General features: G+C 35.9%; 2 protein-coding genes across 4 annotated transcripts in view; both read right to left on the minus strand.

The window, feature by feature from the left end:
- The window catches only part of LOC105380218 (sodium channel protein Nach-like), a 32,191-nt gene extending 29,035 nt beyond the window's left edge, over positions 1-3,156 (minus strand). The window contains exons 1-3 of the mRNA XM_038122321.2: positions 2,951-3,156; positions 2,191-2,287; positions 1,799-1,908 (exon numbers count right to left, since the gene is read on the minus strand). Of these exons, the coding sequence (XP_037978249.1) occupies positions 1,799-1,908; positions 2,191-2,287; positions 2,951-3,108 (365 nt within the window). The 5' untranslated portion in view covers positions 3,109-3,156. The remainder of the gene's footprint in view (positions 1-1,798; positions 1,909-2,190; positions 2,288-2,950) is intronic.
- A 5,584-nt stretch (positions 3,157-8,740) lies between these two features.
- On the minus strand, positions 8,741-11,920 carry LOC105380207 (peptidoglycan-recognition protein LC). Of its 3 annotated transcripts, XM_038122230.2 has the most exons (6): positions 11,814-11,920; positions 11,347-11,718; positions 11,033-11,200; positions 10,398-10,550; positions 9,634-9,785; positions 8,741-9,172 (listed from the first exon to the last, which is right to left on the minus strand). In XM_038122230.2, the coding sequence occupies exons 2-6, from the start codon at positions 11,705-11,707 to the stop codon at positions 8,765-8,767; spliced, it is 1,242 nt and encodes a 413-aa protein (XP_037978158.2). In that variant the 5' UTR covers positions 11,708-11,718; positions 11,814-11,920; the 3' UTR covers positions 8,741-8,764. The 3 variants fall into 3 exon arrangements, with proteins under 3 accessions (XP_037978158.2, XP_037978156.2, XP_037978159.2); XM_038122228.2 differs by lacking the exon at positions 11,814-11,920 and having other exon boundaries at positions 11,347-11,807; XM_038122231.2 differs by lacking the exon at positions 10,398-10,550 and having other exon boundaries at positions 11,347-11,842.
- Positions 11,921-12,734: the final 814 nt, after the last annotated feature.

Consider the following 12,734-nt stretch of genomic DNA (forward strand, 5'->3'; position numbering starts at 1 on the left):
AAAATCAGTCAAGTGATTCTAATTTAGTTCAATATTTTCCCACTGCGGCGCTAGTAGTCACCAAAACAAATATGGCGTCAAACAGCTTCACAGGAAGCAACTGTTTTGATATTTTTTTCAGATAAATTAGCTTTAACGTGCGTTATTTGTGGTACAACACTTTAACAGCATGGATTTTCCTATATTTATGCCGCCGCTGGCTACTTTTAAAGTAAAAATGCGGCGAATCTGACTAATTACGAACCACAAAATCAAGGTATTCGAGGTCGATTGTTATTTTTTAGTTAATTTGTGAGATAGCTTTGTAGCATAGTGTTTTGTTGACTCTTGTCTGGTCATCACCCTAACCAAACATTACAAATTCGACTATATCCTATTCAACGACTTCGCTGAATGACGTTCAGTCAAGACTTTACATTCAACGACATGACGAGTTGTACTTATGATATTCAATTAAATAGTTGACTGGTAGAAAATGCTTATAGCATTAAGTCCACCCTTTGTGTACTTATTTTTATATTTGTGAAATAAAAGATTAAATAAATAGTGTCATTCAATGAACGAGCTAGTTATTCAATCAAATATTCAACCAGATGACTACGACATATATTTATGTATACTTAAGTACGTTGTATAGTAGGTTCTACCTTTTTTGGCCTAAGATTTATTTGACCAATCTCATATTGCATAGTTGTTTGGTCAAAGTCTCGTTTCGCCGAAAATCGTATGGCATAGATCTCGTTTAGTAAAAAGTTATTTCGCATAATCTTGTTTAGCCTAGTAATGGTATGGCCAAATCTTGAATAGCCTAATAATGCTATGGCATACGTTATACAAACTAATATAATTTGTTTGGCTTTAACTTTGATGGAGCGTCTCCCTACATAGCGCAAACTGATGCCTTGTATTGTGGCCGCTATGTAGGAAACGCTCCGCTCCACTTCGCCGCGCTCCGCTTTGCTTTTGACAAAAATGTGCACCTAACACGCTTCTCCTCGCTTTGCTCGTCGTCGCACCTATCTTTAGGTTTCGATCCCATGTGGTATAATGGCGTGTGTAATAATTATAATGGTCATTCACTTTCGATGTTTTGATCATTCAATATCGTGATTTCGGGATGTAGGAGAAAAATACCCCAATTTGTTCATTTACAACATACTTAATATAGTATTTATTAAAATAATATTAGGAGACACAAAATCATACCAATATGAACAATTTGAGCAAATGAAACTTAGGTGTTTCGAGTTTGTGCCAAAAGAATTTTATGCGAAACGAGTCTTTTGCCACATAATTCTTGGCGAAGTGATGATTCTACTAAAAAAGTTTAGACCTTACGAGTTATGCGAACCGAGTATAGGGCAATAAAGATTAAGCGAGATGAGCGGAACCCTGTATAGTAACTTTTGCCGTAATACAGACTTTTATACGTAAAAAATCATAAGTACCCTTAATTTTTTCAGTTTTGAATTAAGTATTTAATAATGGTTGATCCAGAAAGCTTTTGAGGAGGAAAACTTGCATTTAGCATAACCATAATTATAATCACTACGGCGAGGTAAAACCACCTTTTTTGACTTACCCATCACCTATTTTGAGGTCTGGATCCGCGCCTGAGTCAGGAGTTTAGTCTATACTATAGGTACTGACGAAAAACGAACGCTGTCGTGCAAACGGGACGTTTAATTAAACGTTATAGAGTTGTGCGAAGCAGAGGTCGGAAACTAGTTTTTCGTCATTTAGAGTGACCCTCTAGCATACCTAATATCGTAAAAAACGAAATACAAAGTAGACTTACAAATTCTGCGAGAATCGGTGCGCCTCGCGGCGTGAGATCTGGTTGACGCTGCATATGGTCACGGCCGGGAACGGAACGTCCCAGATAGCGCCGTGGGTGCTCTCGATCACCTGAGGGAGTCATCACGCTCGACAATCTCATCAAGACATAGACCTGATGGGTTAACTCTATAAGTACTGACGATGACGAACGTGAGCTGCCGTGCAACAGCGAGATAGAGTCGTGGAATGAGCAGTAGCGCTTCGAATCTTAGTTTTTCGTCTTAGAGAGAGATCCCTCTGCTGCAGTGTTTGTCATCGACACACTGAAAAGTATACTCATAGAACAACGAGGATTCGGGGATAGCTACTAATTTTATATTAATCAAAGATCTGCTAACTATATTTACTTACTGTTATTATGGGATTTCGCGCGTACCACCAATAGGCCGTGACTACAAAATATCCAGCACAGAACACACTAGCAGCCACAGCTATAGCCCAGCACATCCTGGAAAAAGTAGGTAGGTACTTAATCTATTTTTAATAAGTATATAGGTAGGTACCAAAAGCTATGGCTACCTCCTGTGTAAGTTGCTAGTGATGATATGGACACTGGACAGGCCAAATCCTTTTTGACCAAGAAGATATTAAATAGGCAGGCTAACTAGAATTAAATAAATATCAGTCCTCGCGGCTTCTTATTATAACCAATCACCTCAATTAACGAAACTGATCAAACCTTATAATCACTATCCACGATTCAGTCGTCGACCTAAATAATAATCATTTACTGTCAGTACGGTGATGGAAAACATCGTGAGGAAACCTGCACATCTAGATTCTAGTTGTGGATCCTAAGTGCATTGTACTTATCCCAAAACGGCGACATGGTTCGCAAATCGCAACCTATCACGTGAGTACAATTGTGCTGCGAAAAGTGGGTGGCTCAGTGAGCCACCTCTGACTACCCCTTCGTGGATTACAGTCGCGATAATGCATAATATATGTACTGTCAGGTTTCACACCTAAGAACCGCAAGCAGAACTTGTGGCACTTATGAACTTAAAACCTACGTGTGACATTCTGATTTCATTGTCGGGATTAAATATATGTTGCACAAATATGGTTTTCGCGAAGTATACCTACCAATTTTCCAACACCTTCTACATACCTTTCATAAAACGTGAGTCCTGGCATCACAATGTACTTGTACCCGTGCAGGTCAGTCCGATTGCAGAACTCTTCAAATGTTTTAAACCAGGATCTAGACTTCGGTTTCTTTTGTACCTCCATCTTTTTTTCTTCCTCTTGCATTTTGTTCGGCATCATTGAACTTATTTTCCTCCAGGACCGGCTTTCCAGTCAAAAGACTTAAGGGCACCAAATGTAAAGTCTGTATTTTAATTTCAGATACTAAATTATCCGATTCTGAACGGTTCAAGAGTCGATTGTCCCGCCAATCTCCAATAGAACGGTACGTTGTCACTTAATAGCGGGACAATCGACTGCGGGATTAAAAAACAGACTTTAGTACATTTTTTTTCAGGGCTTTATTAAGAATGCACAAGCCACAAGGGTTCTAGGTGAACTGGTGAGAGCCGATGAAAAATAGTCATGAAAGGTCACCAGAGGGCTGAGGGCTGGCACACAAACCAGCAATTATACCGCACTCAGATCAAAAGATATGCATAGAATATGAAGGTTGCCGTTGTATTTTATTTATCACACGTTTAACACAAGTAGGTACTAGACGGAAAGATGGTTGTTGAAAAGTCGAGGTACGAGGTAGAGTCAACAACGGCTAGCTTTGTAACAGGTAAATGATGGGCTATTTATTTTCATGGACTGGCCCTACATGATTAAACAGGTATAAGACATACCACGTACCTAAGTTTTAGTAACTAATTATAGAGCTTCCCACAAAGCAAACACGTTTGCTTGTATTTCCCTAATAAAATGATATCAATTGTTACTCTTGCAAAAATTGCTTTGCTGCACTCTAGACTCAAATATCGTAAGTATTTGTATTATGTTGTTCGTCAAAATAGGAAATTTCTTTTGTTCACCAACCCTTCGAGGGTCGGTCGCTATCATCCGGTACAAAAATTTACGATTCTGAATAAATTTTGCGATAAGCACCTACCTACGTTTGCAGTTTTTTTTATTAAAATCTGCTCTTTAGGCCTAGTTTCACCATAATCTTTTAGATCATTAACACCCCTGTTACATTATAAGTGTCATCTAAAATAAAATTATACGCCATGTCAATCTTAAATTCTTGACAGATGTGTCAAAAGTCAACAACTAATCCCTTGTTATGATGTAACAGTGGTCTTAATGATCTAACAGAGTATGGTGAAACAAAGCCTCAGTGTAGCTATTCTGATTGATAACAAAGCAGTTATTTACAAACACGTTTCATTAATTATGGGGTGGAGTTATCACAATTATATGGTAAGTATGCTGATTAATTTATATTCTACTACTTTTAAAAAATAAGTAAGTATATTTGCTTCCCCGTATAAACTTTGTTGGTTTCGTGACTTTTTTGTGTCTTTCAAAAACTTATGATAAGCAATAGTTTTTCAGAATGATCACCTGAATTACCTGTACCTGTAACTGAATATCAGTTTATGAAGATCATTACCTATTCTTAAATGATTTATTATGTAAATCCATGCATAGGTAAGTACTTACACACAGTATCTCATTCTCATAATAAATCAAATCAGACCTGAATTAATATTCATCGATGAATACGCCGCGCCAACACGTATTGGTCGTTAGGACCATATGCTGTATCACGTTACCCATTGGTTGATAGATAGGTATAAGTAAAAATACCTGTAAGTATACCAAACCAAGCGTTTTTTTTTATGATAAAACAAAGACTTAAGATAGTTCTGGTTTAAAGTTGGTTTTAGACTCACATTTTTATTCAATCTCTGGACTGTAATCGGTTTTAAACCAGTACTATATTTATGGTGCATTTTATAATAAGGGGGGAGGGGGGGTAAGTTTGATATTGATGGCGATGTAATGTTACACAATATCATCGAGTAAAATTGAGTTAAAAAAAATTAAACTTTCCGAAGATCCAAAAACTTCACGAGTCGCACTTCTGTTTCTGTTACGTGGCGTGAAAGGAGGCACAGATTAAATATATGTATAAATAAGTACACAGTTATTCATTTTAAACATTTTTTATTTATTGTAATATTTACTGCTCGGTAATATCAATTCATAATAACAATCATAATTTGGTAATACAAAATAGTTAATATATTCTCAATATAATATAAACTCTATACTACTTTCAACAAAAAACGTATACTTACCTATATAACTAATTACAAAATTTCATCACTAAACTCGCATTTAGTTCCATACTTATTGAATATTCAACCCAATATAAAATATATGCAATAATTATCGGCATGGTACTGATGATAAGTAACAAAAATACTTGTAAAAATATAAATTTTGTTCTGAAATTTAACATTATTTATATAAAGTCTTAGATATTTTACGTCGTTCCTTCTTACTTATTTATATAATGTAATTTTCACCTTATAAGTATACAAAAATACATAAACTTAACTAATCTACCGCGATTCCAACCACCACTATAGTCACATCAAACCTAACACATAGAAACGCGAGTCAGAATATGCTATAGACTCTATAGTACAGAGTATAAGCTCAATATACAGGATGTTAACTTGATTGCGTTGGAGCGGGAAATGGTAGATACAGCTGATGATACCGAACAAGATAAGACATTAAAAAACGTATTTTATTTGCTTTAAGCTGACCAACATAAAACAGTTTTATTTAAGTAGTTCATTTTAAAATTTCATAGTCACCCTATTCATGTTTAGGTACGTTTGACAGAATGACCATGAACTTGAAAGCCAGGGTCAAGGCCTATATTTATTATGTATAGGCTATACTTATTATGAGGATTTCCGTACTATTCGTCATCAAAGACGTCTCAATCGCAAGTACACAACACAAATCGAGATGAGCGAGTGTAAGTAAACCAATTCGTCATTGAAGTAGACCCTGTTATCATCCTGTTATGCATTGTGGTCTTTTATCTTTAGCTGCGTACAGACCGGCCAAACGAACGCCAACGAACGGGTTTTGTTGACCTTCGTTGCTCAATCTGCCCCTGTATTATGTATGATAAATGTCCATCGGTGGGCGTTCGTTGGGCCGGTCTGTACGCATCTTTAGGTAATAAAAGAAAAATAAAACGTGGTGAGTATCAAGGGTGAATACTAAACGCTTACCTTATTCTGAGTAAAAAGGTTTAATTATTGTTCTGAGCTCCTAGAAAGTCATAAATTATATTCTGTACGATCTATGAAACTTTATGCACATCAGCTGTTTAATTGTTGATTAGTATGTCATTAATCACCATGAATAATTTCAATTTTTTTTAATAATTGTATACAACTTTATAAAACATAGTATTAAAGCAAGAGATGTTAGTTAACTAGATTAGATTTAACTTAAGACTGTTGTGACTGTATTAGTTTAAGGCATGATGGGACTGACATGTTCTTTTGTTGAACAAAGTCCCAATTAAATAAATAAAGATAAAAAATAATAAAAAAAAAAATATTTAATAATTGTTATTACCTACTGTGTAATTAATTACAATCATAGTTACATCAAATAAATTATGAACAGTGAAGTTGATAACAAATTTACAGTGTGTGTTCTTTTGCAATCGAATGTCTCATTGGTTATGTGTTTGTGTAGGGTGACCATGTTTTTGATTAAGGTAAAACTTTCCACTTTACTTTAGACTTTAAACATAAAAATTCGAGATTCTGATGTTTTTTTTCTTAGAAACGTGCTGGGTTAGACTAATACTAACCCCCATTTCCCGCTCAAACGCATTCTAGTTAACACCCTGTATGATACTTATTTAGGTATCCAATTTTCTGCACTGCTTAGGCTCGCCTTAAAGGTGTACCTTATCTAGTAAAACCTTAAACTAATTACGTAGGTACTACCTATAGTATGGCAAGATGAGAGGACAATCCATATACAGTCTGGTCAAGTCCACCTAGATAGGTAAACACTTATAACTAAATCTACAGATATCTTGCGTGTCAGACAAAATTATTTCTAAATAATAAGATTATTTCTGCGTTGCCATATATGTACATATAAATATAGCGACTGTATGGAATGGAAGAATATTATTTGGTCTGCCACGGAACGAATCTGACACGCACAATGTCTCTAAGTACTCCCAGATATAAACGTAACTAGACGCTTCAGGTTATAATTAGGCATTCTTATTATGAATATGTACTTAAACACTTCGCGTATGGCACACAATATAAAATTAATTAGTTGCACACATTATGAATTAGGATTTTGACCATGTACAAAGTGCCGCCCCATACCTGCCAATTACTGATTAATAATTGAATAAAAAAGCTTAAAAAACGTGCTACATTCGAATATAGGTACGCTAAGAATCACAAAGCAATTTGCTTTGTGCTAAGAACTTTGCCCATCACTGCATAAAGTTCGACAGCGTCAACTTTGCAACAAAAACAAGTGCCGACAACAGTTTTTTTTTTTAAATTATGGACACAATAATTTTACTAAAGGTTTGTAATTGTTATGGTTTAAGTCTAACCCCCTTATTGATATAAAAGTTATAGGACACAATAGCTTTTGAAATGTTTTGTCTCTCTCTGTCAAAGAACAAAACTCTGGACAAAACAGTTCATAAGCTAAAGGTTCCTATAACTTTATTATGAATAAGGGTGTAACATTTTATCTCGTTGCAAAGTTGGCTTTGTCCGCCAGACTTATAAAATATATATAAAATATTAAATATGAATACATCATTAATTACATAAACTGCTCGTATCATACAATAAAAGTGAAAATTTTCATTCACAAATTCATTAGATCACAGCTATAAAAATTGCCATATATTTTAACATTAATTATAAAAACCCATTTATCTAAATAGACACCAAAATATTAACAAGCTTAATTGATAGTTTTTTTTTTTCATTGAGCACCTTAAATCACATTGTTCCATGACTAATGTAAAAGCTTAAAAATAGTGTTTACTGATATGTACAAAACATGGGTTTATCTTTGCAAATGCGTTTGCATTGTAGTTAAATACAGTTTAAAATCATCATCAGGTCATCTTATTACGTCATTCAGTTTACAGGGTAAGAGAACTCAAAGACTATATCCCATTCCACGGGGAAAGACATCTGTCAAAACCCTTATTACATTTTACAGGGTAGTTTTTGTTTGTGTCAGATGTCTTTCCCCGTGAGTTATAAGTGACTGTTTAGATTATCGAAATGTGTAGGCTTGTGATCCGAGCTGTCTCCGACACCATCATCAGCCATCATTCCTTACGGCTAGACATAGGCCTCTTACAAAGAGCGCCACTACCAACTATCTGTCTACGGTCGGTAGGGGTAAGTATAAACATTAACGCCAGCATCGTTATACGTTTTTAAGGTAATGTAAAGTATACAAAATATATTATAGACTAATTTATCATTAGATTATAACTAAATGGGTATACCTTGGCGAAATCTGGCTACCGGTGCGGCGTAGATAATATATGTCTGTCTAATGTATTATACCGAACCACCGCCTAAAGTTCCTTAGGAACTGCCTTCACCGACTAAACGCTAAATCTGCGTTATTCGCCAGCATTCTACATGCAGTCCCTAACCCATATTACTCTCGCATTGCTTCAATGCCGAGTTACAGAAAGGATCTTTGAGCTAATATCGTCATAAAATTCATTTATGACAGTCTCTTTCTGTCCGTATGCTGTCAAAGCAAGCCAGCAATATATTTAAAGTCGACAGGTCGACATTAGTTTCAAATTTCTTTCTGCAACTCAGCGTAAGTAAGTTCATTGATCCATAACATGGGGAATGGAATGGAATGTTAAGCAGTCTTATCCCTCCAAAACTCAGTTGGCAAACAACGCCTCCACTTCTTTGCTGTCTTTAACAAAATGCGGCCATTCCTTGATAATATCATAGAGCTTGTCTCCTGGGCTCGCCGTCGACATGAGTTGTCTGTGCGCCAGCAGTTTATAATCTTTGGCCAACTTACCGGTTTCTACACCTATTCTCAATAGCTTTTTGCAAGCATCGAGTTGCTGCTGCGGCGGTGCTTCGGTGGTGAATGTGCCTATAAAGGCTATGCCGAGGCTTAGTTTGTTGTAGCCTTTAGTGTGTGAGCCGATGTAGTCCCAGCCGCGGCCGACGTAGGCTGACCCGTCGCCGCCGACCAGAAAGTTGTAGGCGATGTCGAACCACTTCTTCGACTCCACGTGGTAGTCCTGGATGATGCGCACGCGCAGCACGCACTCGCTCTGGAATTGGAGAAAGGAGATGATTATTATAGTGTATGTTACTCTTTGTCACACACAATGATTTCAAAAATCAAAATAATATGAAGGCTTAGCCTTATAAAGTTTTCCTTGCATATGCAGCCACAGAGTGTCATGTTAACCAGACATTACAAAGTTGTTATACTATATCCCATTCAACGACTTCGCTGAGTAACGTTCAGTCAAGACATCGAACGTTACATACAATGACTTGACGAGTTGTCCTTTAGCCATACAATTGAGAAGTGCCATCCAATGAACGCGCTAGTGATTCAACCAAAAAGGAGATTCAACCAGATGCCTGCAACACATATACCATATATCTCATTAGTCCAGCCTTATCCCGTAAAATAGTAACAAACACTCATCCATACTTAGAAACTTTCGCGTCTACTATATCAGTAAGATACCTAATTGAATTAATGAAACTATTTATTGTTTACCTGGCTTTGGCATCCTTCTGTAGCGGTGTGTGAGATGATCACCCACGGTATTGGGCTACTGATCTTGTCCAGTACACCGGTCGGAGGTTGAGCCAGCCAATCAGAGCGCGGCACAACTCTCAGATGAAATGGTGCTATGATCAAAGGATCTCCTGAAATTTAACATAGTGTTGTTTTACATCTAAGGTTTATTAATATTACTGATGATATAGAAAATACCTGATGTTTGTGGAGAAGGTTTCTTTCAAAAGAGTTGAGGTTGTCAATGCCAGAAGGCCTAGTACCAGCCCGACACAAAATATTGATCGTGTCCTGTGCCCATGCTCGGTCTTCAGGCATATTTCAACATGGATTTAAGTTAAATTCCTTTGCTTTATTTAGAAGTATAACAAAAGCTAATTCTTTGGTTCTTTGGATCAGAAGTAATAAAAACTGATGTATGGATTGTTTATTGCTAATGTGTCCATGGAGTGATGGCAATAGCCATTAGCTGTACATTTTTATGCTATGCATACAAGTTACAAGTCAATTAATTTTAGTGACATGAAAATTAGTTGCACAATGTAATATAATTACAATCATAACATGCAGAATGCTGTGTAATGCAAAATAATAATTATGCCACAATGAGTGATGAGTGCCCATTCAAACCTTAATAGGTTTAAGAGCACTGTATGTATTATTAAGAAATATTATAAATAAATGAACAATAAACAAACAAAACAAACAAATAACATAAAAAATGCACTTCATTTATAATTTACCTTTAATAAAGTACACAGAATCAAAATCTGATTTGGTTTTGTGCCTTGAATGATTCCACCATTTTGTTATATAAACCATGAAATATATTAGTGGCATTGTCAGTATCAATGTAAGATAAATATAGCAAAAACCCATCACCACTGCATATATTTCTGAAAGAAATACCATGGTTAGTTACATACTATTATTATTTATTTGGTTAATTTTTTACTTGAATACAGGCTTTCTATCTGATACTTAACTTCCATTCATTGATAATGACACCCCTGAAAGAACATCCCCTTTAATTATTAGTGTTAGACCACTGATTGAAAATGTTTCAACATATCTGAAGTTTTGTTACTTCTTATACTATTATATTATTAATTATGAAAATGCTATAAGTAAATTAATGTAATGAGGTATCATTTAGGGGTAACATTAACAATGAAGATCATCTTAGGTGGACATGCAGCTTATCTCATGCAGCTTAGTTATACCTGTGACAAATCTAAGTAATGTGTTAGTAAGTATAAGTAGTTGATTCTTGAATTAGATTAGATATATTTTCATCATACCAGTCGTCTAAAAGACATTAATCACCTATACTATACATGCTCTTTACAAAATATATATTTTACTACCAATGGCTTACCTGTTGAATTTCCTGGATACAAATCAGTGATTGGATATTGATTGTATGCATCAACAAGGTCACTGGTACTGGGTGATAGTAATATAGAGCATACCACTCCAATTAGCAGCAGACATCCGAATAATAAAACTAAAATGTGCCATATTTGGAAACTAAATTTACGCTTAGCTGTGAATATAGAATAACAAAAATTAAATGGTGTACAGCATATTAAATTTAAATAATAAGTATTTTATCAGGGTCTCCTTTATTTTATAAATGAGTAATTCATTCTATAAGTGTAGGACTTGATAGATTTTTAACTCAATACTTACACACATCTCTGCCTTTAGAAATATCATTGCCCAAGGTATTTTTGGGCTTTTCATCTTCAGTTTTGACGTAAGAGTCATTTTCGAGACCTGAGTTTTGAACAATTTGCTTTATAGTAACAGGTCCATTAAAATAAGTGTTGTTGCCAAACTGGACATTCTCTGAATTTGTAACTGCTACCTGCTCGTATAAAGTGGTAGTATTTCTGTTGAGTGCCCCCGACACTGTTGATAACACTCGTGAGTTGTGGCCACTGCTATCATCACTGTCACCTAAATCTTCACACACAACAACATCATCCGTTTTTTCTTTCGCACTCGTGGCTATTTCTTTCGAATGGAGTATATCTTCTGTTACTGCCATTTCAAATTAAGCTAGGAAATGGAAATATAACTTTTGTACATTAATGTAAAACGAGTAAAACTGCAATTTTATTGAACGTGAACACTTTAAACCATTGTAAACAAACCTCAAATCACCTCAAATCCTCAAATGAATGTGAATTGAATCTGTGAAGCATATGCTAAATGTCAATGTCAGCATGTCAAGGATCGCGAGATTGTTATTATTATTCCGAGTCCAGGATTAAAATATACGGTATTAAGACGCCGACACACTAGCGGACGCGGCTTACGGACGCGGCTGTCAGCCGCGATTTAAAGGTATCTAGGTACACCATGTACACTACGCTGTTTAAACTATCGGACGTGATTCGCGGACGTAACCTTGGACTGAACTTCAGCTTTCAGACGTCCGAGAGCGATCTGGCATGAACTGTCCCAAAAGATCGTGCACAACTCCACACTTATCAGTCGCGGCTAACAGCCGCGTCGTCAGTCGCGTCCGCTAATTTGTCGGCGCCTTTATACAGCACCATAGCAAAAAATTGTAGAAAATAAAAAATATTCAGTTCTTCCCTCACAGGCAGATGGCTTTCTTAGCGTATAGCGAGTCACTAAGCTGGTGGCTAAATAAATAAACGTTCTAAAATCTTTGCGACCGGCCCGGCCACACATAATACTTAATATTTATTTGCGACTAGGCACTAATGTGGAAGGTTCTTAAATGTTCATTTTTCTAATGCGATTGTCACCTAGTAACTACAGACGTCGAAATATAATACGCCCGTTTGTACAGCTACACAAATTTGATATTTACTCTCGATTTGCTTGATGAAATATACATAAAAAGACACATAACTAATCTGGCTTATTATTTAACTATTGAAAGAAAAAATAACTTTTAAAGCTCCAAAAGTTAGTTATACTTATTGTTTAGATTTTTAATGATTTTGATTTGACACCAGCTGTCATCCCGTACATTTTGTAGCTCCAAACGGGCCTATTATCTTTCGACGACTGTAGCTGCCGTAAGCCCGGCCGACTGTCGT

The sequence above is a fragment of the Plutella xylostella genome, chromosome Z (genome assembly GCF_932276165.1).
Source record: "Plutella xylostella chromosome Z, ilPluXylo3.1, whole genome shotgun sequence".
Classification (NCBI taxonomy): Eukaryota; Metazoa; Arthropoda; class Insecta; order Lepidoptera; family Plutellidae; genus Plutella; species Plutella xylostella.

Coding starts and splice junctions, on each gene's coding strand:
- LOC105380207 (XM_038122230.2), bottom strand. CDS start 11,707: ATGGCAGTAACAGAAGATATACTCCATTCGAAAGAAATAGCCACGAGT. Junction 11,201..11,346: donor TTCTAAAGGCAGAGATGTGT/GTAAGTATTGAG, acceptor CTATATTCACAG/CTAAGCGTAAATTTAGTTTC. Junction 9,173..9,633: donor CAGAAGGATGCCAAAGCCAG/GTAAACAATAAA, acceptor CTCCAATTCCAG/AGCGAGTGCGTGCTGCGCGT.